The following is a 27,420-nucleotide window of genomic DNA, read 5'->3' as shown; positions in this document are numbered from 1 at the left end:
TTTTTTTAACTAGGTTCTTTATGAATTACTTCTCACAGAAACTTCCACAAGAGATCTTGTAAAGAGCTCTAATATTACAAAGAGAAGCAGCAATAATCATTTACACCGGAACTCTCTTCATATACCGATGACCACTCCGCTAGATTTGACATCAGAGGATACTGATGCTGCTCAAGATCAAGGAAGATCAAAGAGAGATTTGCATGGATTTTTTATGAATCTTGAACCATGCCAAACTGACACTGATTATTTTGGGGAATATAATTTTCTCCGTTGTTCTGCAAATGATACAGTGCATTTGCTTGGGTCCAGTCCTGATAACATGAGTTGTTTAGACATTGATCATTATGATAATGCTGATGATTATTATTTTGGGGAATATAATTCTCTCCGTTGTTCTGCAAATGATGCAGGGCATTTGCTTGAGTCCAGTCCTGATCACATGAGTTGTTTAGACATTGATCATTATGAGAATGCTGGTGATTATTTTCTGCCGCAAAATCATGTTATTCTGGATCCTGTACGTCAATTTGGCAAAAAGCACAATATTTTAGGCTCAAAATGGAAAAACAAGTGTCCGGAAAGAGTCGGAAATTTGAGTAGGGAAGCAGTTAAGACTACCAATGCCCTTGATTTTCATGGTGTCATGATAAATGACCACGAAGTTGAATTTTCATCACCTTTCCTGAAAAAGCTCAGCAAATCAGGTGCTAGCAGCTGTTCTCTAATAAAAAATGATAACTGTGACTCAGCATACTACTCAAGATGCAGTGGTTATGATGTTAGGATTGGTCAGTCAGGAAGCGACGTTTTTCTTCATGATAATATTGATCTCATGGATGCTGATTACAGTACTGAGAATTTAGACACTAGGGATACATATACTCAAGAATCATTTGATGCCTCGATGCATTCAATTGGTGTAATTAGAAAATGCCGGACAACTAAGCATTTAGATGTATCATCAATTGATTTGGTTGATCCTTGTTCTCTTGATCAAGGTTGTTCAAGTAAAGACAAAAGGCTTGATAGTTGCCTACAAGATTGGGAAGCTAGCTCCAGATGTGGATCTCCTTACCCATGTGCATGGCACGCTAGATCTCTTAGAACTATTTTTGATCCTGCAAATAGGAGTATCTCAGAAGAAAAATTGATGTCTGTAGAAGGTGATGGAACTTGGCCTCTTGGAACAACAAAAGTTAAGGATGAATATCTTAGCCCTACTCAACACTGGTCCACTTGGGAACTTCCCAGCATGATATATCCAGCGAACAACTTGGATGATAATTGCTCTTTACATCCCATAAGTAATACGGACATTAGTGACCCTTCAGATGAGGTGGCCTTTGAAAATGTTTGCGCATCTAGTAAGATTAATGATCAAATAAGCTTGTTTCCTTCTGACGTTTTGGATATCAGTGTTACTGAGAAAATTTTCAACCCCAAATTGCTCACTATAGAAAAGGATAATGTGGTGGTTGGAAGCCTATGGAATGAGAAGGAATTTCAAAGTCAACAATTGCCTTTAATCTACAAGGAAAGGTCAAGAAGTCAGTCAGCTCCTCCATTTTACAAAGGAAAGTCCAAATTCTCTGTGTTGTGTGGTTGTCTGACTTCTGTAGCTGCAAAGAATTCTAGTTCTGCAGTCTCCAAAGACTTATCAGGTCTGTTGGCTGTTTTACATATTTTCCTGTGAGTTGTGACTCCTGTCTATAATTTGGTCTTTTGATACTGCTTGCATTCATGTATTATAGAGATTCTGTTCTTGTTCAGTCATCTCTAATATCCTTTTTCTATGTCTTGCAGAGGCTGTGTGCTTATTGGATAACATGCTACAACCTAATGCATCTCAGCCATGTTCGCAGCCTGTCCCTTCTGAGGATTTCCAGCCATATATGATGTAGCTTCCTTGTTGCCCGTTTCATTGTTTGGCACTTAGTGGTTGTTATTGATTTTAAACAATTTTGTTCTTTTAACTAGAGAACCGAGTAATGAAAAACCAAGTACCTTTGACAAAAGACACTATGGCCAAGCTGATGCAATTGATGATGTTCCAGAATATTCAGCTTCTGGACTTGCCAAGTGGCGCTTTGGTATTCCGCAGACTAAAGTTGAGAATCTCTACTATGTCAATTCTCAGTTTGTGAGGAATGATTACACTGCATATCTGTGAGGAATGACCTTTCTTTTACTTATTTTCATAGGATGAAGACATTTTACACAAGCTTGTGGAACAGACCAATGATATACTCGATATATCTTCTGGGCTTTTACATATCTCTGGTGACTCATTAGTGCCTGAATTAATCAATAAGGACTGCCTTCACAATGCCAGGGTTCTCTATCAGGTGGACAAGAAATTTATTCCAGTGATGGCAAATGGAAGACTGATGATCATTGATCAGGTATTCATTTCACACCTTCTCTTAATCTATGGTGAAAGAACTTGTTATTTTCTTGTGCACATTCTGTTAACAATTTCCATGATGATAGTTGTCTTGATTATTTAAAATGTTAGTCTACTGACGTACCATTGTTGGCAGATTTAAGGTTGTGAATATTCCTAATTACATGATGCTATTGATCTGTAATTTAAAATTTTATTCTAATTCAAAACACAAAAGTGTTGCTTTTAAAAAAGCATCTTTGTTAAAGGCTTAAAGCATCCAATTGCTGTATGTTTTTTCTGAAGTCTGAACATCACTTGTTGATGTGCTTTTATCATCTTTTTTTCTCACTAGTCACTTCCTCTATGCTCATTCTCTTGCTGGCTTAATTGTTGTATGCATTTTGATTGTGTTGCTGTTGAATGCTAAAGCTTTTCATGTGAACTTACTCTAACCTGCAACAATAGACATAACATGGATGCTTTTGCTGGTCTAAGATATGACTGCATATTGAGTAGTATGTCAGGTACTAGTGGGATGGGTTATCTGATACTCTGATATGTCATAGGCCCAGTTTAAAGTTTAAACCAAGGTCCACTGTTTTAATGTTTTAATATTTTGTTTTGATTTTATTTGAAAGCATATTTGCATCAATCTTCTTTGTTGAGCCATTCAGCAGCATAAAGCTGTTTGATTTTTTTCGTTTTTCTTGTATTTTTGTGCTTGTCTACATTCTACAATATGCTATTATAAAGATTCTCATAGATCAGCAGGAGTACATGGGTTGGGCAAATGTTGAACTAAATGTGACAAACACCTGAACTTGCTTGAAAAATAAGGGATCAGTATTTGTCGTTCATGTCACGACATATCTCTTTCATCATTCATAGGTATCTCTTGCTATCGGATCGACTAATCCATATATTCGTGGGTTTAGGTCCCCTCTGATATTATAACAATTCAATTTTATAGAACAACTTGGATAGTTGGATACAATGGACATTAAGCCACATGATCGAAAATTCTTAAGTGCTTGATCCATCTAGTCTTTTAGTTAATCTAATTTATGTTTTGTGTGAAATCCTAATTCTCGCTTGAAACATCTTGTTTTATTAGAGGAGTGGGATGAAAGATGAATGGTGCCCTGCCTAGCCCCTATTTAGGTCCGTAATAGGTGCAGGCTCATAGTGGGCCAATCATTGTGGATTTGTCTCAGGCCCGTCTCTAACAGGAGTGGCTTGCTTCAGGACCATACTGGTCATTTAGGATGAAGGACTGAACTTATCCTTTATTAAAGGACTGATTCAGTCCTTTATTTTTGATCTATCGGTATTCTTTGAGGGTGAGAAAAATCACACAGGGCTTCATCTAGGGTTTGCACAACATGAGAGAGGAAAAAGAGAAAGGAGGCGATGGTTGTCTTGGTAGACAGGTGCTCAGAGATCGGAAGATGTGAACAGATGACTAGAAAATTGCTTGAGTTTCTGTAAAAGTTTGCCATTTGTATTCTCTCTCTTTGTTTCGTCAGCACCAATGATGTTAGCCTGTTGTTTCATCAGCACCAATGAGGTGCTCAGGGACTTTTTTGTGTTGTTATGTAGTTTTTGCGAATCTTTTGTTGCCACATGTACCTTTTGTATGTGAACTTGGGAACAGTCAAAGTTCTTCTACTTTGTTCCAAGGTTCGCAATTTGTGTATTACTGTACCAGATAAGGTTCGGACTGGTATCGTATCCCAAGTGTCGATACACTGGTATGTACTGAGTTTCAAAACAAGACTGTAAAAATACCAAAAAAACAACAAAAAGAACTGCCCGTTACAGGACATATACCATCTGTATCAGGTGGTATAAGCCTTGTACCAGATGATATGCCCTATATTAGTTATACTGAGTGGTACAAGCACTGTACCGGATGTTATGGGCCTTGTACCAGGTGTACCACCCAGTTCACCTTGGTCTACATACCGGTAAGTTGTCGGACCGGTAAATACCGTCTGCACCATACTGTACCAGGTGGCATTGCAACCTTTGTTTGTTCCATTCTTCAGTTGGTTCTTTTGTTCAGGTTAATAAAGGAAAACCATACAGTTTGGCTTGCAAAGCTATGTCTGTGATATGCCAGCAGGACAAGGAATGCATTGTTTTGATAATCAACTAACATCCTGAGTTTAATTAGCACTTGAATCCTTGGAGGCAGTAATCTGGGTGTTATAATCTTCCTCACTTAGGCTCGATGCTGACTTGTTAATAAGCTATAAAATCCTAGTAGTTGGCATGAGATACACAACACTATGGCAATGGCTTCATGCTGTAATATGCCACTTGTAAAGCACTCAGATGGTCCATTTTTAGCAGACCTATTGATCTACATATTTGCATTTCCTACATGTACTCTGATATAAGACTACCATGACTTATCCCAATGCCCCTACTACCCCAGTAAGTTGGATAGATCATGCCTTAATCTACGTCATCCAAATGCCTTAAACATACCTAGTCTCATATATATCAAAGCAATATATTACTTTCTGAACTACCACAAACTGGCCTATCACAGACTTTATGCATGTGTGTGTTTGAACTCCACTGATTCAGATGGTTTGTATCAGCAGCTTGCTGACATCAGAGAACTGTTATCCAATTTGGAATTTATAGGCTTGTGCAGGATGGATTACAGGTGGTCTGTCGGAAAATTTGTTGATTTAATCATCACATATGAAATATAATGCAACTTGAATGAAGCATCTAATATAATATAGGAGCTGCCAAAATGCATGGGGCAAGCATCTAATGTGATTTAGGAGCTGTTGAACCTGATTTTCTATGTAGTGATTACCGAGTCTTATGTGCCAGATTCATGTCAATGAATTTAAATGTCCAGAGGCTCTTTATTTGGTGTGAAGTCATATGTTGGTTAATTTTGCATGCATTTACCTAATTATTATACCATGTTTTTCAGCATGCAGCAGATGAACGAATTCGTGTGGAAGAACTGCGCCGGCAGGTACATATTAAATACCATATTAGGATAAAGCTCTAAATATTTAAAGAAAAAGGTCAAAAAGAAGGTACATGCTATGATTCGTGATCTTGTATTGATGGATGAATCACAATCACAGGTTGTGTCTGGTGAAGGCAGAAGAGTTACTTATCTGGAATCAGAGCAGGAGTTGGTAAGTCAGCATTTTTTTAGTCTTGTTGATACTCCTTTTGCTTTATTTTGTGAGGCTCTCTCTTATTAAATTCTCTGGTAAACCAATTACTTTCTTTGTCTGTTAATGACAGGTTCTTCCTGAAATGGGATTTCAGCTGTTACAAAAGTATTCGGAGAAGATACAGAATTGGGGCTGGATCTTCAACATTCATAGTGCATCCCAAAATTTATTTAACAAGTAGGAATCCATTATCTACAGTTATTTCCTTGTGTTAGTGCATAAAATGAAAATAGAAAATGTTTTATTCTGGAACCTGAAGGGATGGATCTTTGCTTGACGGAGAATAAAAATTTACATTCCTGAATAAGCTAAAATTCAAACGCTCTTATTTTATATGATCATTTAACTTTTATAAACTTCATAGGATTAGTTCATTCTCAAATCTCTTTTGCTTGTTCTCATGAAATCTTGATAATGTTTTCGCCTACGAAGCATTGTCACAAATGTAGGATACACATATTACATGGCATAGATATGTCTATATTGTTAAATATTGATGTTACAAGATTTTTTGAAATATGTTTGTGTGACAAGCTTTGACATTTAGTTAAAGTATGTAGTTACTGCTATAAAAATAATTTTCGGTGCATATCAGTAACTTATTCATCAAAAATGTATCTGATCATCAAAAATCAAGTTATTTAAACATCATAATGTCCAAAAGTTCAAAGAAAATTGCAGGAACATATGATAAGAGATGTAGGTTAGAACAACATTTTTTATAATGCTAAACAAAAAACAATATCAAACAAGATGTTTGCAATTATGGGTTCATTGTAAAATGAGCAAATAAAAGAAAAACAATTTTTAGAAAAAGTTCCTCAGAATATGGACCAATATTTATTGCAAAGTTTGACATTTTGGGTACTAGATCCATGTCAGCCCCGACCAGATCGGTATAAGTCTGTTACATGCTGGCTTACCCTTTTCTTTAAGAGCTTAGTATAGACTAAGGTCCGCCATACCGTATCGTACCGGAGTTTCAACCCGGGTTCGGTACGGTACGGTACCGGTGTACCGGGCGGTACACCAGGGCATATCGAGCGGTACACCCTGGTGTACCGATAATTTTATATTATTTTTATACTGTAGCAGTGCTACAGTGTAGCACTGTAGCACTGTAGCGGTACCGGGTGGTCCGCGTACTGAGTACCTGTCGGACCGGTATGTACCGCCCAGTACGGGCGGTACGCTTCGGTACGGCAGACACTGGTATAGACAATGTTGAGAGGCATATGCTGCTGTCCATGCCATTGATCTGACAGGCCATTGGACTAGCACGCACCTGTCCAGATGAAGCATAGAACATGATTTACTGGTTGAAACCAAACTCACTACATGGTAAGCTCAGTATTGGGCTCATCAGGTGGTAAGCAACTTGGTATCAAGCTGAACTGAGTGGTAAACCTACCACCATCAATGTCAATGCTGGTTTTTTTTGTTTAAACTTTTGACAATTATCTGTTGCCTTTCTTTTCTTTTCTTCTCTTTGTTTCTCTATTTCTATCAAGCTCTCTTTCCCCTCCTCTTCCTCCACACTGTCACTACCATTTCCTCATGCATTGCTGTCTCCTTCAACTCATCCTCTCTTTTTCTGTCTGGTTTGTGTGATACTAATTGGTCAAAATGTCCAATCATGCAGCCATTATATAAACATGATGACAGAAATGCTGTCTTATAGGTACAATCAATTTGGACTGAATGATTTATCATTACAGGTTTTATGTGATGGATTTTTGGCCATGTAAGAATTCACCCCAACCTGATATCTGATCATCAAATATTCTTGATGAACAATGACAACAAGGCTTGATTTTGACAACTTAGATAGGTTGAGGATGACAACGACACATATTGAAGCTTAGGATTCTAGGTGAATTTGGCTCTATAGTTTAGGGATCATTCAGTAAATGTACATAGTTCTACCTCCTAGGATATTTCCTTCAATTTCCAAACAGGTTGAATTGTGTGAGTTTGTTGCAATACTTCATTATGGTTAGTTGATTTTTTTTTTATGTATTGTTCTTTCAGGAACTTGAACCTTCTTAGAAGGCATTCGTCTGGTGTTATTCTTGTTGCTGTGAGTAGCCTTCCTCTGTCTTATGCATGTCTGTGAATGCATCCAAATTTCTATCTGAAAATAACCTACATGTAATTGAGTACTGTTATAAATTTTCCGTAGAATTGTCTAAATCCTTTCTGCTGCCTGTATCTTTGCAGTCAAAGTTTTATGTGTAATGACACATAAAATAAATAAGAAATTTACTTTTAGATCAGTAATTCATGCTAACTTAATGCAATATATCTTGGTGAGCTTTAATACAAGCCAATCAACATGAGCAACAGGTTCCAGCTTCTGGTGTATGGCTTATTTATCTTTTATCATGGATCAGATTTTGAGACTATTAAGGTGTTGTTTTACTTTAAACATAAAGCTCATTTACTTCATGACTAACATGTTTGCTCTTGTATCTTCAAATGTGTGGTGTCCCATGAGTTATTCCATATATGTAATGAATGAAATATGATAGACTGAAAGAAAGTTCTTTAGTTTTTGGAAAAATTTTGTTAAGGTGAGTCTTTGGAAGGAATATTATGTCTGTCTATTTTTTTTGGTTTAGGGAGCTGACTTGCTTAGATTAAGTGATTCTCTGATCTTTGTTATGATATAGGGTTCTCTCTCTCTCTCTCTCTCTCTCTCTCTCTCTCTCTCTCTCTCTATATATATATATATATATATATATACACACACACACACATATATACAAGGATTATAATTTCGTACTATACCGGAGTTTAGATCTCAGCTCGGTACGGTATGGTACGAGCGTACCGATCGGTACATCGAAGAAGAAGAAGAAGAAGAAGAAGAAGAAGAAGAAGAATAATAATATTAATAATAATAATAATAATAATAATAATAATAATAATAATAATAATAAAGGCGACGTTGTCGAGGCGACGTCGCCTCGTTTCTTCTCCCCATGCGGGGAGAAGAAACCGATGAGAAGAATCGGTATATATATATATATATATATATATATATATATATATGTATATATTAAATGTTAAGAAGAGTAGTTCTCAATTAGCTAAGAAGTCAGAACTTAAAGTTGAGATAGTTGTTCATTTTCACTGATAGGATTCTACACATATAGGCACATTCAATGTAGACAACAACCAACTAATTAGTTTCTCTAGATATTTTTTTCTATTAATCATGTTTGTCATAAATGTGGTTGTTTTTATTGAGCTTTCCAATGTCAATTTAGTTATGGGATTGCACTATACTTGGCATTGATTAATTTACAGTCTCTATTGTGGAATTATTATTTTGCAAACCATATATTGCTTCTTCTATTCTATTGCAGAATGTCAGCTTCTTTAGTTTTGTTTATACTTTCCTAAAATAGTATTCCGTATTCTCAAAATTGTCATGCAGGTACCTTGTATTTTAGGTATCAATTTAAATGACAAAGATCTACTTGAATTTATTCAGCAGGTACTACTAATATTTTGTTGTTTATAATTATTCACGTTCTCATTCAAGAAGTAAAGTTGTTATTTAATATTTTATATGACTTCTTGGCATATAGTGCTAGTAAAACTTAAAGTAGATTGTATTAGAGGCAAAAATGGTTCTATCCTTGTAGGGATTGAAGAAATTTACTGGTTATTGTTTTGTAAACTTATAGCAAGACCTAGCAAATTATAGCAAAACATATTTTTATCATTCATTTGAATAGAAATTTAGTTTGACTATTGCATATATATTTATCTTTAGGGAAGAAGTTGTCAATTGCTTCAACTTATGTATACCTGGTGATAGGGGTAAAAACAAATAGGGCGCAACATACCGGATTTGACATAACACCGCCCGCTGTTAGCCTCGACCGGACGGCACACTGCCCCAACAGACGAACATTAATGTCAGCGTGACGCGCACCCTCGCTAGCCATACCCAGACCACGCACGCCCGGACGAGGCAGGGGAAGGCGTCGACCAAGGCTCGCCATACCCTGCGGCGACTCGACTCGACCGTCCACGCAACGCCCACTTCGATAACGGACGGGGTCAGGTGCACGGCCCTGCCCCGGCAAGATGGCGTGTCAGGTAACATTGAACTCACCTATAAGTACCCTCGGGCTTCAAGCGGGCAAGGTAAGCAGACAAGCACGCGATTTCCCCCAAAAACTCCCCTCTACACCACTAACTTGACCGTTGGAGGGGTCGGGCCGAATCACCGACCCGACCTTAGTGCAGGTACTCGGTTGAAGCCGACCCAACCCGGCGACGCGGAGCATCCCAGCCTTATTCCCCTTGATCGGCCGCCCCGAGATCCCGAGTCTTGCAGTCTCTCCTGATCCTATTCGTTCGGACCCCAGAACCAGCCGCGTCGACCCCCAGGTCACGGCTAAAAAAGTTACTTGCGGTAACAGATTGGCGCTAGAAGGAGGGCCTCCGAATGTCAAACGATCAGCAAATCCACTTTGGTGAGCCCCCAGCCGTTGGGCTCCCCACCCCGGGGGAACACCCCCTGCACAATGAAGCCCGCGACGAACGCCCCGCAGCGGCGTCAGAACGTTACTGGCGATTGTTCAATGACCCAGGTTTGTCACCTCCCGACGGCGCCCCCACCGACCCGTCGCCAGTATCTCCAGAGGCCTTTCACGACCTCACTCACCAAGTCCGAGCCCTGACGAGCATGGTGCAGACCATCATCCCGATTATCTCACAACGAACCCCTCCGCGCGTGGCTCACCCTTCACAGCAACAGGAAACCCTCGTCCGAGCTCACATGCCCCTCTCCGGGCTCCCTGGCTCACCCCAGAACCCGACGGCTCGGCCCGGGAGCCGGGAGGCGGAAGATACGGCGAGCCGCCCCGAGCGCGAGGCTCCGTCCGCCGATTCTACAAATGGCCTACGAGCCCAGCTGCGCCTCGTCAGTCAAAGACTTGACGAAGTACAACAAGAGGTCCGTAAGTCCAAGGGAGACCACGGAGTGGACAGACAGCAAGGATCCCCGTTCACCCCTGAGATCCAAGATCAGGCGATCCCGTCACACTTCCGCCTGCCCTCGTTGGACGCATATGACGGCGCCGCTGACCCAGCGGACCACGTGGCCACCTTTCGCGCCCAAATGGCGCTATACGGGACCTCCGACGCTTTGATGTGCAGGGCGTTCCCGACAACCCTACGGGGTCCGGCCCGCGCGTGGTACAACGGTCTGAAGGCCGGGACCATCGCCTCCTTTGACCAACTCGCCAGAGACTTCGAGCTCAGTTTCCTGGCTTACGCTCGACCGAAACCATCCGTGGCATTACTCCTCGGGCTCAACCAGAGGGAGGACGAGCCCCTCTCCCATTTTGTGAACCGCTTTACGACTCAAATTCGCGGACTATCGGACGCTCACCCCTCTCTACTGATGCAGGCATTCATGACAGGCCTGCGGCCTTCCCGGTTCTTCTGGTCTCTCGTGGAGCGACCCCCTGCCGCGGTTCCCGAAATGATTCAGCGTGCTGGCCAGTTCATCGCGGCGGAGACATGGATGGCCGGGAAGCGGGAAGAACACAAAAAAGTCAAGACGGAGCCGCCCCGACAGCAGCAGCCCTCCGCCTCCCGTCGCAGGTTGGATAGATCCGACCCGAGGTCTCCTCTCCCCGTCTTGAGTTCTTCGCAGACGGAAATACTTCTCCATGAGAAGGGGAAGGGATTACTCAAGGAGCCCCACCCGATGAGGAGCCCGCGAGAGCTCGCGGACCGCTCGAAATACTGCCGTTTCCATCGGCAGCATGGGCACGACACTGAGCAGTGCCGTGAGCTAAAAAGGTAGATCGAGGAGCTCATCCGCCGAGGGCATCTCAGCCACTACCTTCCACCGGTCAAGGAGCCGTCACCTCACCCGGAAGGCCCCGTCGAACGACACATCGACGTGATAGCCGGGGGTCCCGCAGCAGGGGGGGGGCTCCGCGTCGGGCAGAAAGGCGTATGCCCGGGCCGCTCCCGACGAAGCCTCGGGACACGAGCCCGAGCCCGAGATTACCTTCCCGACCGGAGCTGCCGAGCGACCTGACCACGACGACGCCCTGGTAATATCGGCCAGGATAGCCAACGCGCAGGTGAGAAGGATCATGGTCGACACGGGAAGCTCGGCCGATATACTTTACTTTGACGCCTTCCAGAAGCTCGGCTTAGCCAAGGAAAGCTTACGCCCAATCGGCTCAGCGCTCACCGGGTTCACGGGAGATTCAATATCACCTTTGGGAGCCATCACTTTGCCTTTAACCCTGGGCGTCCCGCCAAGGTCAAAAACGGTGATGACCACCTTTTTGGTGGTCGACCTTCCTACGGCCTACAATGCCATACTGGGACGGCCGACCCTCAATAAAATCAGAGCCGTTGTCTCGACCTACTATCAAACCATTAAGTTCCCGACTCACGCTGGGGTCGGAGAAGTCAGCGGAAGCCCCCGAGAGTCCAGGCGGTGCTACCTAACCGCCGTTTCACTACACAAGAGAACCAGGGTCGAGCCACCGCTGGAGGACCCACGGGAGACAAAAAGACCGGCCCCTCATCCCGAGCCGAAGGGGCCCACCATTGATGTACCATTACAAGAAGCCCGACCTGACCGAACGGTCAAGGTGGGTTCGGAGCTACCCGAACAGGAACAAGAACGGCTCGTCGGACTCCTACGGGAAAACGCTGACATCTTCGCCTGGTCCCCGTCTGATATGACGGGCGTCGACCCAAGGGTGGCACAACACCACCTTAACATCCCACCTGACGCTCGCCCGGTGAAGCAAAGACCCAGACGGCAGGCCCCTGATCGGCAGCAGGCTATACGAGAAGAGGTGACCCGTCTCTTAGCAGCAAGCTTCATAGAGGAAGCCAAGTATCCTTAATGGCTGTCCAATGTAGTCCTTATGAAAAAACACAATGGAAGCTGGAGGATGTGCGTTGACTACACCAGTCTCAACAATGCATGCCCGAAAGATTGCTACCCCCTCCCGAGAATCGACCAGTTGGTCGATGCAACGGCTGGACACGCGCGCCTCTCTTTCATGGATGCCTATTCAGGGTACAACCAGATCAGGATGGCGCCCGAGGACAGCGAACACACGGCCTTCCTCACCGACCAGGGGGTGTACTTCTATAAGGTCATGTCGTTCGGGTTGAAAAACGCCGGGGCCACGTACCAGAGGACGGTGAACAAAATGTTCGCCCATCAGATCGGAAGGAACATGGAAGTATACGTAGACGACATGATCGTGAAAAGCCAAAAGACCGAAGCACATATTGCCGACCTGGCCGAGGCGTTCAGCACGCTACGCAAGTTCGGCATGCGGCTCAACCCCACAAAATGCGCCTTCGGTGTCACCTCCGGGAAATTCCTCGGGTTCATTATACATGAAAGGGGAATTGACGCCAACCTGGAGAAAGTCCAAGCGATCATCAACATGCAGTCACCCCGGACGATCAAAGACCTGCAGCGACTGAACGGAAGGATTGTTGCCATATCCCGTTTCCTTGCCCGGTTGGGGGATCACTGCCTCCCCTTCTTCAGGGCGCTCAAGGACCCGAAAAAATTCCGGTGGACAACGGAGTGCGAAGAAGCCTTCAAACAAGTAAAGCAGCGCCTGGCGAACCTCCCCCGGCTCGCCTCTGTTTCTCCCGGCGAGAAGCTGGGTCTCTACTTGGCGGCCTCCCCACACGCGGTCAGCTCTGTCCTGATCAAGGAAAGCTCTGACCAACAACTCCCGATCTACTACGTCAGCCATGTCCTGGGTGGACCCGAGGAGCGTTACCCGCCGATCGAAAAACTCGCGCTCGCCTTGGTGCTCTCGGCTCGAAAGTTGCGCCCCTACTTCCAGGCGCACACGGTGGAGGTCATCACCGACCAACCCCTTCGGCAGGTCTTAACAAAATTTGATGTTGCAGGACGGCTCCTCAAATGGGCGGTGGAGCTGGGCGAACATGACATAAGATACGTGCCCAGGACCGCCATCAAGGCTCAGGCGGTGGCCGACTTCATCGCGGAGTTAACTCAGATGGAGGACAGGGACCTCGAGCAAACCCCCGAAGCTTGGACCCTGCATGTGGACGGCTCGGCCAATTCAAGGGGTGCCGGCGCGGGACTGGTTCTCCTCGCCCTCGACGGACGCTCGTTTGAACGTTCCCTCCACTTCGGGTTTAAGGCCACCAACAACGAGGCAGAGTACGAGGCACTCCTAGCTGGACTGAGGCTGGCCCTTGAGATGCAGGTGGCCGCAATACACGTCCTCACCGACTCGCAGCTCGTGGCCGAACAGCTCAGCGGAGGATACGAAGCTCGGGACGCAACCATGGCAAAATACCTGGCACGGGTAAAGGACCTAACCGCCAAGTTCCCTTACTTTACGTTGTCTAACGTTCTGAGGGAGGAGAACGCGCGAGCCGACGCGCTAGCTAAGGTCGCGTCAAAGCCGACCTCCGAAGCGTGGCCGGAGGTTGAGGAGCTCCCTGCTCGCGCCATTGAAGTGGCGGTCGCCGCCCCAGGCAGTGCGCCGATCACATGGGTACAGGAGCTGCTACGCTTCAAAAAGGATGGCACCCTTCCCCTCGACGAGGTAGCGGCTCGGCGCCTGCGCCGTACACATGCGTGGTACACCGAGGAGAGTGGGCGGCTTTACAGACGGTCCTTCGCCTACCCCCTCCTGCGGTGCTTGGAGCCTGACGAAGCACAGACGGTCTTGGCCGAAACCCACGAAGGGGTTTGCGGCGAACACATTGGCGGACGGACCTTGGCACACAAAGTACTCCGCCAAGGCTACTACTGGCCAACCATGTGCCGGGACGCGAAGGCTTACGTACAGCGGTGCGATTCATGCCAGCGACACGCCCGCGCACCCCGACAGCCTGCGGTCCCGCTCAGCCCCATCGATTGTGCGTGGCCATTCGCGCAGTGGGGCTTGGACCTACTCGGACCCTTCCCGCCGGCTTCAGGACAGCGGAAGTACATAATCGTAGGAGTGGACTACTTCACAAAGTGGGTCGAGGCCGAGCCACTAGCGACAATCACGGAACATCAGGTGGAGAAGTTCGTGTGGAAAAACCTCGTGACTCGGTTCGGGTTACCCAAAGCCATCATCACAGACAACGGACCCCAATTCGCCGGCCGAAGATTCCGGGAGTTCTGTGCAGGTCATGGCATCCAACTAAGGTTCAGCTCGGTGGCCCACCCTCAGACAAACGGGCTCGCGGAGATAACCAACCGATCCATCCTGGACGGACTCAAAAGAAGGGTGTCTGCAGCCCGATCGGTCTAGGCGGACGAGCTCCCCAGCGTACTCTGGTCGCTGCGCACCACTCCCAAGGCCGCGACCGGAGAGTCCCCGTACAGTCTGACGTTCGGGACCGAGGCTGTCTTACCACCCGAAATGGCTGTCGCCACCCTTCGGACAAGGAGCTACGACGAGGAAGTCTCGAACGAGGGACTCCGTGCCAGCCTCGACGTGCTCGAAGAGCGACGCGCCGACGCGCACCTAAAAGCCCTCTCTTACCAGAGAGCCGTTGCGAGGGTCTACAATAAGAAGGTACGCCCCCGACCGATCAAGCTAGGCGACCTAGTCCTGCGAAAAGCCGAGGTCAGTGACCCAGCCCGAGTGAGGGGGAAGCTAGCCCCCAAATGGGAAGGACCTTATCGGGTCGTCAAAACGGTCCGACCGGGCACATACCGGCTCACGACAATGAACGGCTCTCCCTTACCGAGAACCTGGAACATCTGGAACCTCAAGAAGTTCTTCGTCTGAAGTGAAGAAACCTTTCTCGGAGGAAGCGTTTCGCCCGAAAGAGAAGAAGGCAGTAGTCGGGAAAAGCAAAAAGCTTCCTGCAGCACAGAAAGCAGGCCCGCTTACAAGGCTCGACTTGCAAATAATCAAGAAGCTTTTTTCGTGCAAAGAAGAACTTTTTCAAAGGAAGGAACCTTTTTAGAAGAAGAAGGAGACAAAACGAAAGGGATCTTTCCTTTTATTGAAGAAAGCAAGACAACTTACAGGACCCGACTTACAAAAACAGAGCACGAGGACCCCTTTTCCCCACCAGGAGGCTCAAGGCTCCTCCAGGCGGTCATCGAAGGGGACCTCCTCGGGCATATCCACCCCTTGGTCCTCGGGATGACGAGCGAAGGGATTTTCCTCCACCTCGAGACCAGGGTGGCGAGCGCAGAAGCGGGAAGTGGCGATTCGGTATCCATACTCGAAGGATACCCGTCCCGTCCGCGTCAACCCGAGCTCGAACCCCTCCGACCTCTTATATGCCTCGAGGAGCTCCTTGTCTTTTGCGGGGCGAAGTCGGGACTCCTCCGCCAACGCCTCCGAGGCCACCCTGGCTTTAGCTTTTGCCTCCTCCAGCTCCTTACCAAGGGTGCTCGCCTCGGCCTTCAACAAACGGAGCTCGGTCCGCTCCACCCTCATCGCCTTTTGGAGCCCCTCGTTCGCCCTTGTGGAGGCCTCGAGCTCCGACCAAAGGCGCATCACCTCCGCCTCAAAATCCGCCGCCCGCTGCTCGGCAGCAGCCACGGCCTCCGGACCAGCTCCGGCCCGGACCTCCTCAACCTGGCGATGGAGCTCGGCGTTGCGGTTGATAAGGCCCCCGATGACGCGGCCGCCGTCACGCACCCTGTCCATAAGGGCCGTCGCATAATGAAGCACCTGCGATTGGAAAGGGCGGGTTAAAGGGGGACGGCACCAGGCAAGCAAGACTAACCAAAACAAAAGGTGAAGCGCTTACCCAGATCAAAGACTGGGCGGATTTGTTGAGCAACGCCTCCGAGGGTAGCACATACAAATCCCGAGCCATATCAGGATGAAGCGCGCCTCGGAGGAACGTCGTGGTGGGGTCCCCTCCAGCCCACACCCTGTCCCCCCGGGACAAACCATCCCAGCGAGCGACTAGGGGGTCACTGGGCCTCCCGGGCGGAGCCTCCCCCACCAGGCGAGTCAGGAACGGCTCCCCGTCCCCGGCCGGTAGCCGACACAAATCGCGCACGGAGGTCGGCCGCGGATCCTTCCCAGCTGCACGGCGGCTAGGACCAGCCTCACCCTGACGGATGCCTTCCTCGGCCCCCTTTGAGGGCGCCGCCTTCGCCCTCTTCCGAGGGCGCCCGGACTCGACCTCCAGAGGCGCGTCCTCAGTGCCGAGTTGCAAGTCGGCCGACGATGCTGGAAGAGTAGCCGGCGGATCAACCGGAAGTACAGGAGGTGGGGCCTGCGGCGTGTCGTCTCCAAGGAGTGACCGGAGCTTCACCATTTCTGCAAAAAGATCAAAAAAGCGTCAGCAGTAAGGAAGAACCACATGAATACCCGAACCAAACAACAACTGACGTACCCGGAGGCATCGGGCTGAGGCCCGCCTCGACCAGCCACCCCTCGGTCATGTTCCGGAGGGCCTGGGACCTGGGGAGAATCTCCCTGAGCCGCCCCAGGTCGAGGCGCTCTGCTTCGCCCAAACATGGGGTGGTGTTGTCGATCACCCTCGCAGACCAACGGACTCCGAAACCCCAGTCTTGCTCACGGCTGACGTAAAAGAACCTCCCCTTCCACCCTTTATTGTTAGAAGGGGCCCCCCCAACTCGGAAGCCCTTTCGGGCGGACAAAAAATAACCCCCCGAACCCTTGGTAAGGCGATAACAGGAGAGGAAAAGATGGAGGGAGGGGACGATATTGGCATAGTGGCATTCCCCCAAGAACACCACCAGGTAACGCTAGGAGTTCGGCGCCACCTGGGATGGCGAAATCCGCCAGAAAGACAAACAGGACACAATAAGGGGGTGCAGAGGGAGACGCAGACCCGCCTCCAGGGCATCCAGGGTTAAGGCGAAGCCCTTCGGGACGGGGTCATACGCCCGTTGTCCCGGCTCAGGCGCACCAAGAACGTAGTCCCCCGGGATGCCATAGCGCTCCCGGAGTCCGACCTGCAACGACTCACTCACAGAGGAGTCCTGATCATGTGGCCACATCAAGGCCTCAAGGGCCCGTGCGACCTCCCCGTCGGAAGACTCAACGAGGGGCGGAAGAGGGCTTCCCCCCCTAACCCCGGAGGAATGGACAGAAGAGGAGGAGGGAGAGGAAACCATCCTGACTGACCTTTACTGGGAGGGTGCTACGGGAAAGTTGAGCGACGCTGGAGGCGAAGAGGATGACCGGAAGAAGGACGGCAAGACCGGAAGGAAAAAAACTCAGCGATGAGAGACGGTGGGGAAGACAGGCGCCCGCTAATTGAAGGGAACATCCCGCCGGATCCAGCGCCCCTTCGCCTCCCAAGAAGTGGGCGGCAGCCCACTCACACTCGCACGTAACCGTCGCGCCGCATCGGAAAATACCCAAAAGCGCTCCGCCTTAATGAAGGCCTGACATGGCGGCCCCGTCAAAAACAGCAACGGACGCCTCGAGCCCGGCACCCTAAGACGTGCGGCGGAGGCAATTAACTCCCCCTCAGAGAAAAATCAAACGCGCCCCGAGACCGCACCAGCGTGGTAACCCGCCTGCGTCGTGCTCCTCGGCCCTCGGCTGCACGCCCCCCGAGACCGCACCAGCGCGGTAACCCACCTGCGTCGTGCTCCTCGGCCCTCGGCTGCACGCCCCCCGAGACCGCACCAGCGCGGTAACCCACCTGCGTCGTGCTCCTCGGCCCTCGGCTGCACGCCCCCCGAGACCACACCAGCGCGGTAGCCCGCCTGCGTCGTGCTCCTCGGCCCTCGGCTGCACGCCCCCCGAGACCACACCTGCGCGGTAACCCGCCTGCGTCGTGCTCCTCGGCCCTCGGCTGTGCGCCCCCCGAGACCACACCTGCGCGGTAACCCGCCTGCGTCGTGCTCCTCGGCCCTCGGCTGTACGCCCCCCGAGACCACACCTGCGCGGTAACCCGCCTGCGTCGTGCTCCTCGGCCCTCGGCTGCACGCCCCCCGAGACCGCACCAGCGTGGTAACCCGCCTGCGTCGTGCTCCTCGGCCCTCGGCTGCACGCCCCCCGAGACCGCACCAGCGCGGTAACCCACCTGCGTCGTGCTCCTCGGCCCTCGGCTGCACGCCCCCCGAGACCGCACCAGCGCGGTAACCCGCTTGCGTCGTGCTCCTCGGCCCTCGGTTGTACGCCCCCCGAGACCACACCTGCGCGGTAACCCGCCTGCGTCGTGCTCCTCGGCCCTCGGCTGTACGCCCCCCGAGACCACACCTGCGCGGTAACCCGATTGCGTCGTGCTTCTCGACCCTCGGCTGCATGCCCCCCGAGACCACGCCCGCACGGTAGCTCACCCGCATCGTGTTCCTCGGCCCTTGTCGACCCCGTGATTCCCGAGCTCGACGCTGCCCGATCGACCCGCCGACGACATGCCCTGTGGACCCGCATGGCCAATTCACCTAAAGGCAGCAGCCATGCCTCGGACCCCCCACATGCAAAAACCGACGCATGGCTCGTTTCGGGGGGGGAATATGATAGGGGTAAAAACAAATAGGGCGCAACATACCGGATTTGACATAACACCGCCCGCTGTCAGCCTCGACCGGACGGCACACTGCCCCAACAGACGAACATTAATGTCAGCGTGACGCGCACCCTCGCTAGCCATACCCAGACCACGCACGCCCGGACGAGGCAGGGGAAGGCGTCGACCAAGGCTCGCCATACCTTGCGGCGACTCGACTCGACCGTCCACGCAACGCCCACTTCGACAACGGACGGGGTCAGGTGCACGGCCCTGCCCCGGCAAGATGGCGTGTCAGGTAACATTGAACTCACCTATAAGTACCCTCGGGCTTCAAGCGGGCAAGGTAAGCAGACAAGCACGCGATTTCCCCCAAAAACTCCCCTCTACACCACTAACTTGACCGTTGGAGGGGTCGGGCCGAATCACCGACCCAACCTTAGTGCAGGTACTCGGTTGAAGCCGACCCAACCCGGCGACGCGGAGCATCCCAGCCTTATTCCCCGTGATCGGCCGCCCCGAGATCCCGAGTCTTGCAGTCTCTCCTGATCCTATTCGTTCGGACCCCTGAACCAGCCGCGTCGACCCCCAGGTCACGGCTAAAAAAGTTACTTGCGGTAACACCTGGGATCTACATTTTGGGATAGTTTTATCCAGAGATCAGTAATTCAATCGACAATCTGACTATTGAGTTTGAGATATGAATTTTTTTCATGCTTTTCATGTGGAAGGGCTTTGCTAGAATTGACTATATAAGCATCACTAGCAACTTTACCATTTGTAAAACTTTGTTATGACCAAGGAAGACGATACTGAATGATACTGCCCGGTACGGGCGGTACGTACCGTTCCGACGGCATAAAGGTACGCGGACCGCCTGCTACCGGGCGAAACGAAAAATAATAATAAAATAATATATATATTAGAAAAAGACGATGTTTGGCGATGTCACCTTTTAAATAAAAAAATATATATAAATATATATAATCTTATATATATATATATATATATTAATTTTTATATAAATATAAACGAGGTGATGTCTCCGAAGCGACGTCGCCCCGCTTGGGAGAAGAGAGGCGACGTCTATATATATATATATATATATATATTATAATATATATATATACCGAGCGGTATACCGCTTGGTATACCGTTTCGTATCATACCGAACGATCGTCGAAACTCCGGTACGGTACGAAATTTTAGACCTTGGTTATGACCTCCATGGTGTTGGTTAAATTTACTCAACATAGGAAATGCACAGCTTTCCTGAATTACTAGCTCTCAGATATACTGAAACTTAGAATGGAGATTCGCCTTATTACTTTCTCATTTTTGTTTGACAATACTTATACAACATCAAAAAACATTAAACGTTAACAGAATCCCAAGAGGCAGAATAATTTTTAAAACATTTGACGCCGTTTTGGTGGTCAAATAAACATTTCCCATGGGAGTATGGCATTATTTGGCTCAAGCGACGATGTGCTTCTGGTTGAACATGCTGAAGTAGGTTGGTTTTGCTGCCTAACACAGTGATCATCAGGTCTATAGAAGCATAAACACCACTCATTGTTGTGACAATTTTTTGCTGTTCATTCCTGCTGATTTGTTATCAATGTATTCTGGATATCTATTTTGTAAGAAGATTTGAAACCAGATATCTAGTTTAAAAGAAGTTTTGAAACCCTTTAAGTGTTCAAACAAATATATTACATAGGATTCAGATTATTAAGAGGTGGGTGGAGAATTAGGTTGACTTACACTTTATTATCTGGATTATTATGTTGGAGCTCCAAGAGTTATGCTTGAGAATTTGCTGCTACAAAATATAACATTGTCACCCTATTTTCACCATTAGTTCATGCTAATTCATAGTACAATATGGATTTTGTCAGTTTTTATGGTCATCTGTGTTAAGGATGAAGAGAAATATCTTTTTGGATTGCTAAAGCTAGGAAAAAATAAAAAATTTAGGTAACATTAAGTGTATAAAAGATGGATATCAAAAGATACTTGATGTATAATGAACAAAGAAAGAGTTTTCTAATATCAATTTATAGGAATAAGATATTTGAAGTTGGTCTAAATCAAGGTTCCAAATACCGTACCGTACCGGCGTTTCGATGTTCGCTCGGTACGGTACGGAACGGTATACCGAGCGGTATATTGTTTGGTATATATATTATATATATATATATATATATATAATTTAAAAGCCTACGTCACATCGCCTCGACGACGCGACGTCGCCTCGTTTATTTAAATTATATATATATATATATATATATATATATATATATATATATAAGCCTTGGTGACGTCGTCGAAAATGGTGACATCGCCGAGCCTTTTTCTAAAAATATATATATATAAATATATATATATATATATATATATATATATATATATATATATATTATTTTATTTTATTATTATTCGTTCCGTTCGGTAACGGGCGGTCCGCGTACTAGTATACCGTCGGACCGGTACGTACCATCCGTACCGGGCGGTATTATTCGGTATTGCTTACCTTGGTCTAAATATAAAGGAATTGAACTAATATGTCATATTAAGGAAAATTGAACTAATGTGTCCTACTATGGAACTTTGGAAATGCTGAAGATAGAATAAGATGCGAAATAAATAGGCAGAGATTGATGAAAATATTATTCACAGAATAAAAATTGGGTTGTCAAAGTTAAGAGGTTCAGCTCGGTGGCCCACCCTCAGACAAACGGGCTCGCGGAGATAACCAACCGATCCATCCTGGACGGACTCAAAAGAAGGGTGTCTGCAGCCCGATCGGTCTAGGCGGACGAGCTCCCCAGCGTACTCTGGTCGCTGCGCACCACTCCCAAGGCCGCGACCGGAGAGTCCCCGTACAGTCTGACGTTCGGGACCGAGGCTGTCTTACCACCCGAAATGGCTGTCGCCACCCTTCGGACAAGGAGCTACGACGAGGAAGTCTCGAACGAGGGACTCCATGCCAGCCTCGACGTGCTCGAAGAGCGACGCGCCGACGCGCACCTAAAAGCCCTCTCTTACCAGAGAGCCGTTGCGAGGGTCTACAATAAGAAGGTACGCCCCCGACCGATCAAGCTAGGCGACCTAGTCCTGCGAAAAGCCGAGGTCAGTGACCCAGCCCGAGTGAGGGGGAAGCTAGCCCCCAAATGGGAAGGACCTTATCGGGTCGTCAAAACGGTCCGACCGGGCACATACCGGCTCACGACAATGAACGGCTCTCCCTTACCGAGAACCTGGAACATCTGGAACCTCAAGAAGTTCTTCGTCTGAAGTGAAGAAACCTTTCTCGGAGGAAGCGTTTCGCCCGAAAGAGAAGAAGGCAGTAGTCGGGAAAAGCAAAAAGCTTCCTGCAGCACAGAAAGCAGGCCCGCTTACAAGGCTCGACTTGCAAATAATCAAGAAGCTTTTTTCGTGCAAAGAAGAACTTTTTCAAAGGAAGGAACCTTTTTAGAAGAAGAAGGAGACAAAACGAAAGGGATCTTTCCTTTTATTGAAGAAAGCAAGACAACTTACAGGACCCGACTTACAAAAACAGAGCACGAGGACCCCTTTTCCCCACCAGGAGGCTCAAGGCTCCTCCAGGCGGTCATCGAAGGGGACCTCCTCGGGCATATCCACCCCTTGGTCCTCGGGATGACGAGCGAAGGGATTTTCCTCCACCTCGAGACCAGGGTGGCGAGCGCAGAAGCGGGAAGTGGCGATTCGGTATCCATACTCGAAGGATACCCGTCCCGTCCGCGTCAACCCGAGCTCGAACCCCTCCGACCTCTTATATGCCTCGAGGAGCTCCTTGTCTTTTGCGGGGCGAAGTCGGGACTCCTCCGCCAACGCCTCCGAGGCCACCCTGGCTTTAGCTTTTGCCTCCTCCAGCTCCTTACCAAGGGTGCTCGCCTCGGCCTTCAACAAACGGAGCTCGGTCCGCTCCACCCTCATCGCCTTTTGGAGCCCCTCGTTCGCCCTTGTGGAGGCCTCGAGCTCCGACCAAAGGCGCATCACCTCCGCCTCAAAATCCGCCGCCCGCTGCTCGGCAGCAGCCACGGCCTCCGGACCAGCTCCGGCCCGGACCTCCTCAACCTGGCGATGGAGCTCGGCGTTGCGGTTGATAAGGCCCCCGATGACGCGGCCGCCGTCACGCACCCTGTCCATAAGGGCCGTCGCATAATGAAGCACCTGCGATTGGAAAGGGCGGGTTAAAGGGGGACGGCACCAGGCAAGCAAGACTAACCAAAACAAAAGGTGAAGCGCTTACCCAGATCAAAGACTGGGCGGATTTGTTGAGCAACGCCTCCGAGGGTAGCACATACAAATCCCGAGCCATATCAGGATGAAGCGCGCCTCGGAGGAACGTCGTGGTGGGGTCCCCTCCAGCCCACACCCTGTCCCCCCGGGACAAACCATCCCAGCGAGCGACTAGGGGGTCACTGGGCCTCCCGGGCGGAGCCTCCCCCACCAGGCGAGTCAGGAACGGCTCCCCGTCCCCGGCCGGTAGCCGACACAAATCGCGCACGGAGGTCGGCCGCGGATCCTTCCCAGCTGCACGGCGGCTAGGACCAGCCTCACCCCGACGGATGCCTTCCTCGGCCCCCTTTGAGGGCGCCGCCTTCGCCCTCTTCCGAGGGCGCCCGGACTCGACCTCCAGAGGCGCGTCCTCAGTGCCGAGTTGCAAGTCGGCCGACGATGCTGGAAGAGTAGCCGGCGGATCAACCGGAAGTACAGGAGGTGGGGCCTGCGGCGTGTCGTCTCCAAGGAGTGACCGGAGCTTCACCATTTCTGCAAAAAGATCAAAAAAGCGTCAGCAGTAAGGAAGAACCACATGAATACCCGAACCAAACAACAACTGACGTACCCGGAGGCATCGGGCTGAGGCCCGCCTCGACCAGCCACCCCTCGGTCATGTTCCGGAGGGCCTGGGACCTGGGGAGAATCTCCCTGAGCCGCCCCAGGTCGAGGCGCTCTGCTTCGCCCAAACATGGGGTGGTGTTGTCGATCACCCTCGCAGACCAACGGACTCCGAAACCCCAGTCTTGCTCACGGCTGACGTAAAAGAACCTCCCCTTCCACCCTTTATTGTTAGAAGGGGCCCCCCCAACTCGGAAGCCCTTTCGGGCGGACAAAAAATAACCCCCCGAACCCTTGGTAAGGCGATAACAGGAGAGGAAAAGATGGAGGGAGGGGACGATATTGGCATAGTGGCATTCCCCCAAGAACACCACCAGGTAACGCTAGGAGTTCGGCGCCACCTGGGATGGCGAAATCCGCCAGAAAGACAAACAGGACACAATAAGGGGGTGCAGAGGGAGACGCAGACCCGCCTCCAGGGCATCCAGGGTTAAGGCGAAGCCCTTCGGGACGGGGTCATACGCCCGTTGTCCCGGCTCAGGCGCACCAAGAACGTAGTCCCCCGGGATGCCATAGCGCTCCCGGAGTCCGACCTGCAACGACTCACTCACAGAGGAGTCCTGATCATGTGGCCACATCAAGGCCTCAAGGGCCCGTGCGACCTCCCCGTCGGAAGACTCAACGAGGGGCGGAAGAGGGCTTCCCCCCCTAACCCCGGAGGAATGGACAGAAGAGGAGGAGGGAGAGGAAACCATCCTGACTGACCTTTACTGGGAGGGTGCTACGGGAAAGTTGAGCGACGCTGGAGGCGAAGAGGATGACCGGAAGAAGGACGGCAAGACCGGAAGGAAAAAAACTCAGCGATGAGAGACGGTGGGGAAGACAGGCGCCCGCTAATTGAAGGGAACATCCCGCCGGATCCAGCGCCCCTTCGCCTCCCAAGAAGTGGGCGGCAGCCCACTCACACTCGCACGTAACCGTCGCGCCGCATCGGAAAATACCCAAAAGCGCTCCGCCTTAATGAAGGCCTGACATGGCGGCCCCGTCAAAAACAGCAACGGACGCCTCGAGCCCGGCACCCTAAGACGTGCGGCGGAGGCAATTAACTCCCCCTCAGAGAAAAAATCAAACGCGCCCCGAGACCGCACCAGCGTGGTAACCCGCCTGCGTCGTGCTCCTCGGCCCTCGGCTGCACGCCCCCCGAGACCGCACCAGCGCGGTAACCCACCTGCGTCGTGCTCCTCGGCCCTCGGCTGCACGCCCCCCGAGACCGCACCAGCGCGGTAACCCACCTGCGTCGTGCTCCTCGGCCCTCGGCTGCACGCCCCCCGAGACCACACCAGCGCGGTAGCCTGCCTGCGTCGTGCTCCTCGGCCCTCGGCTGCACGCCCCCCGAGACCACACCTGCGCGGTAACCCGCCTGCGTCGTGCTCCTCGGCCCTCGGCTGTGCGCCCCCCGAGACCACACCTGCGCGGTAACCCGCCTGCGTCGTGCTCCTCGGCCCTCGGCTGTACGCCCCCCGAGACCACACCTGCGCGGTAACCCGCCTGCGTCGTGCTCCTCGGCCCTCGGCTGCACGCCCCCCGAGACCGCACCAGCGCGGTAACCCACCTGCGTCGTGCTCCTCGGCCCTCGGCTGCACGCCCCCCGAGACCGCACCAGCGCGGTAACCCGCTTGCGTCGTGCTCCTCGGCCCTCGGTTGTACGCCCCCCGAGACCACACCTGCGCGGTAACCCGCCTGCGTCGTGCTCCTCGGCCCTCGGCTGTACGCCCCCCGAGACCACACCTGCGCGGTAACCCGATTGCGTCGTGCTTCTCGACCCTCGGCTGCATGCCCCCCGAGACCACGCCCGCACGGTAGCTCACCCGCATCGTGTTCCTCGGCCCTTGTCGACCCCGTGATTCCCGAGCTCGACGCTGCCCGATCGACCCGCCGACGACATGCCCTGTGGACCCGCATGGCCAATTCACCTAAAGGCAGCAGCCATGCCTCGGACCCCCCACATGCAAAAACCGACGCATGGCTCGTTTCGGGGGGGGAATATGATAGGGGTAAAAACAAATAGGGCGCAACATACCGGATTTGACATAACACCGCCCGCTGTCAGCCTCGACCGGACGGCACACTGCCCCAACAGACGAACATTAATGTCAGCGTGACGCGCACCCTCGCTAGCCATACCCAGACCACGCACGCCCGGACGAGGCAGGGGAAGGCGTCGACCAAGGCTCGCCATACCTTGCGGCGACTCGACTCGACCGTCCACGCAACGCCCACTTCGACAACGGACGGGGTCAGGTGCACGGCCCTGCCCCGGCAAGATGGCGTGTCAGGTAACATTGAACTCACCTATAAGTACCCTCGGGCTTCAAGCGGGCAAGGTAAGCAGACAAGCACGCGATTTCCCCCAAAAACTCCCCTCTACACCACTAACTTGACCGTTGGAGGGGTCGGGCCGAATCACCGACCCAACCTTAGTGCAGGTACTCGGTTGAAGCCGACCCAACCCGGCGACGCGGAGCATCCCAGCCTTATTCCCCGTGATCGGCCGCCCCGAGATCCCGAGTCTTGCAGTCTCTCCTGATCCTATTCGTTCGGACCCCTGAACCAGCCGCGTCGACCCCCAGGTCACGGCTAAAAAAGTTACTTGCGGTAACACCTGGGATCTACATTTTGGGATAGTTTTATCCAGAGATCAGTAATTCAATCGACAATCTGACTATTGAGTTTGAGATATGAATTTTTTTCATGCTTTTCATGTGGAAGGGCTTTGCTAGAATTGACTATATAAGCATCACTAGCAACTTTACCATTTGTAAAACTTTGTTATGACCAAGGAAGACGATACTGAATGATACTGCCCGGTACGGGCGGTACGTACCGTTCCGACGGCATAAAGGTACGCGGACCGCCTGCTACCGGGCGAAACGAAAAATAATAATAAAATAATATATATATTAGAAAAAGACGATGTTTGGCGATGTCACCTTTTAAATAAAAAAATATATATAAATATATATAATCTTATATATATATATATATATATTAATTTTTATATAAATATAAACGAGGTGATGTCTCCGAAGCGACGTCGCCCCGCTTGGGAGAAGAGAGGCGACGTCTATATATATATATATATATATATATTATAATATATATATATACCGAGCGGTATACCGCTTGGTATACCGTTTCGTATCATACCGAACGATCGTCGAAACTCCGGTACGGTACGAAATTTTAGACCTTGGTTATGACCTCCATGGTGTTGGTTAAATTTACTCAACATAGGAAATGCACAGCTTTCCTGAATTACTAGCTCTCAGATATACTGAAACTTAGAATGGAGATTCGCCTTATTACTTTCTCATTTTTGTTTGACAATACTTATACAACATCAAAAAACATTAAACGTTAACAGAATCCCAAGAGGCAGAATAATTTTTAAAACATTTGACGCCGTTTTGGTGGTCAAATAAACATTTC

At 49.8% G+C, this 27,420-nt stretch overlaps 2 protein-coding genes across 3 annotated transcripts in view; both read left to right on the top strand.

The window, feature by feature from the left end:
• LOC135597053 (DNA mismatch repair protein MLH3-like) overlaps positions 1-27,420 on the top strand; it is a 59,426-nt gene that overhangs the window by 29,372 nt on the left and 2,634 nt on the right. The window contains exons 14-22 of one of the 2 annotated variants that reach the window (XM_065089481.1): positions 39-1,664; positions 1,807-1,900; positions 1,981-2,110; positions 2,205-2,405; positions 5,349-5,393; positions 5,509-5,562; positions 5,675-5,781; positions 7,636-7,684; positions 9,047-9,106. In XM_065089481.1, the coding sequence (XP_064945553.1) occupies positions 39-1,664; positions 1,807-1,900; positions 1,981-2,110; positions 2,205-2,405; positions 5,349-5,393; positions 5,509-5,562; positions 5,675-5,781; positions 7,636-7,684; positions 9,047-9,106 (2,366 nt within the window). The remainder of the gene's footprint in view (positions 1-38; positions 1,665-1,806; positions 1,901-1,980; positions 2,111-2,204; positions 2,406-5,348; positions 5,394-5,508; positions 5,563-5,674; positions 5,782-7,635; positions 7,685-9,046; positions 9,107-27,420) is intronic. The other variant, XR_010481099.1, reaches the window with a different exon arrangement.
• Positions 12,528-18,264, top strand: LOC135597052 (uncharacterized). Its single transcript, XM_065089479.1, has one exon. The coding sequence runs from the start codon at positions 12,528-12,530 to the stop codon at positions 14,907-14,909; it is 2,382 nt and encodes a 793-aa protein (XP_064945551.1). The 3' UTR covers positions 14,910-18,264.

This window comes from Musa acuminata, chromosome BXJ1-11, assembly GCF_036884655.1.
Source record: "Musa acuminata AAA Group cultivar baxijiao chromosome BXJ1-11, Cavendish_Baxijiao_AAA, whole genome shotgun sequence".
In the NCBI taxonomy this organism is placed as follows: Eukaryota; Viridiplantae; Streptophyta; class Magnoliopsida; order Zingiberales; family Musaceae; genus Musa; species Musa acuminata.
Note: the sequence above shows the minus strand (reverse complement) of the source record. Positions and strands in the feature narration are given on the sequence as shown.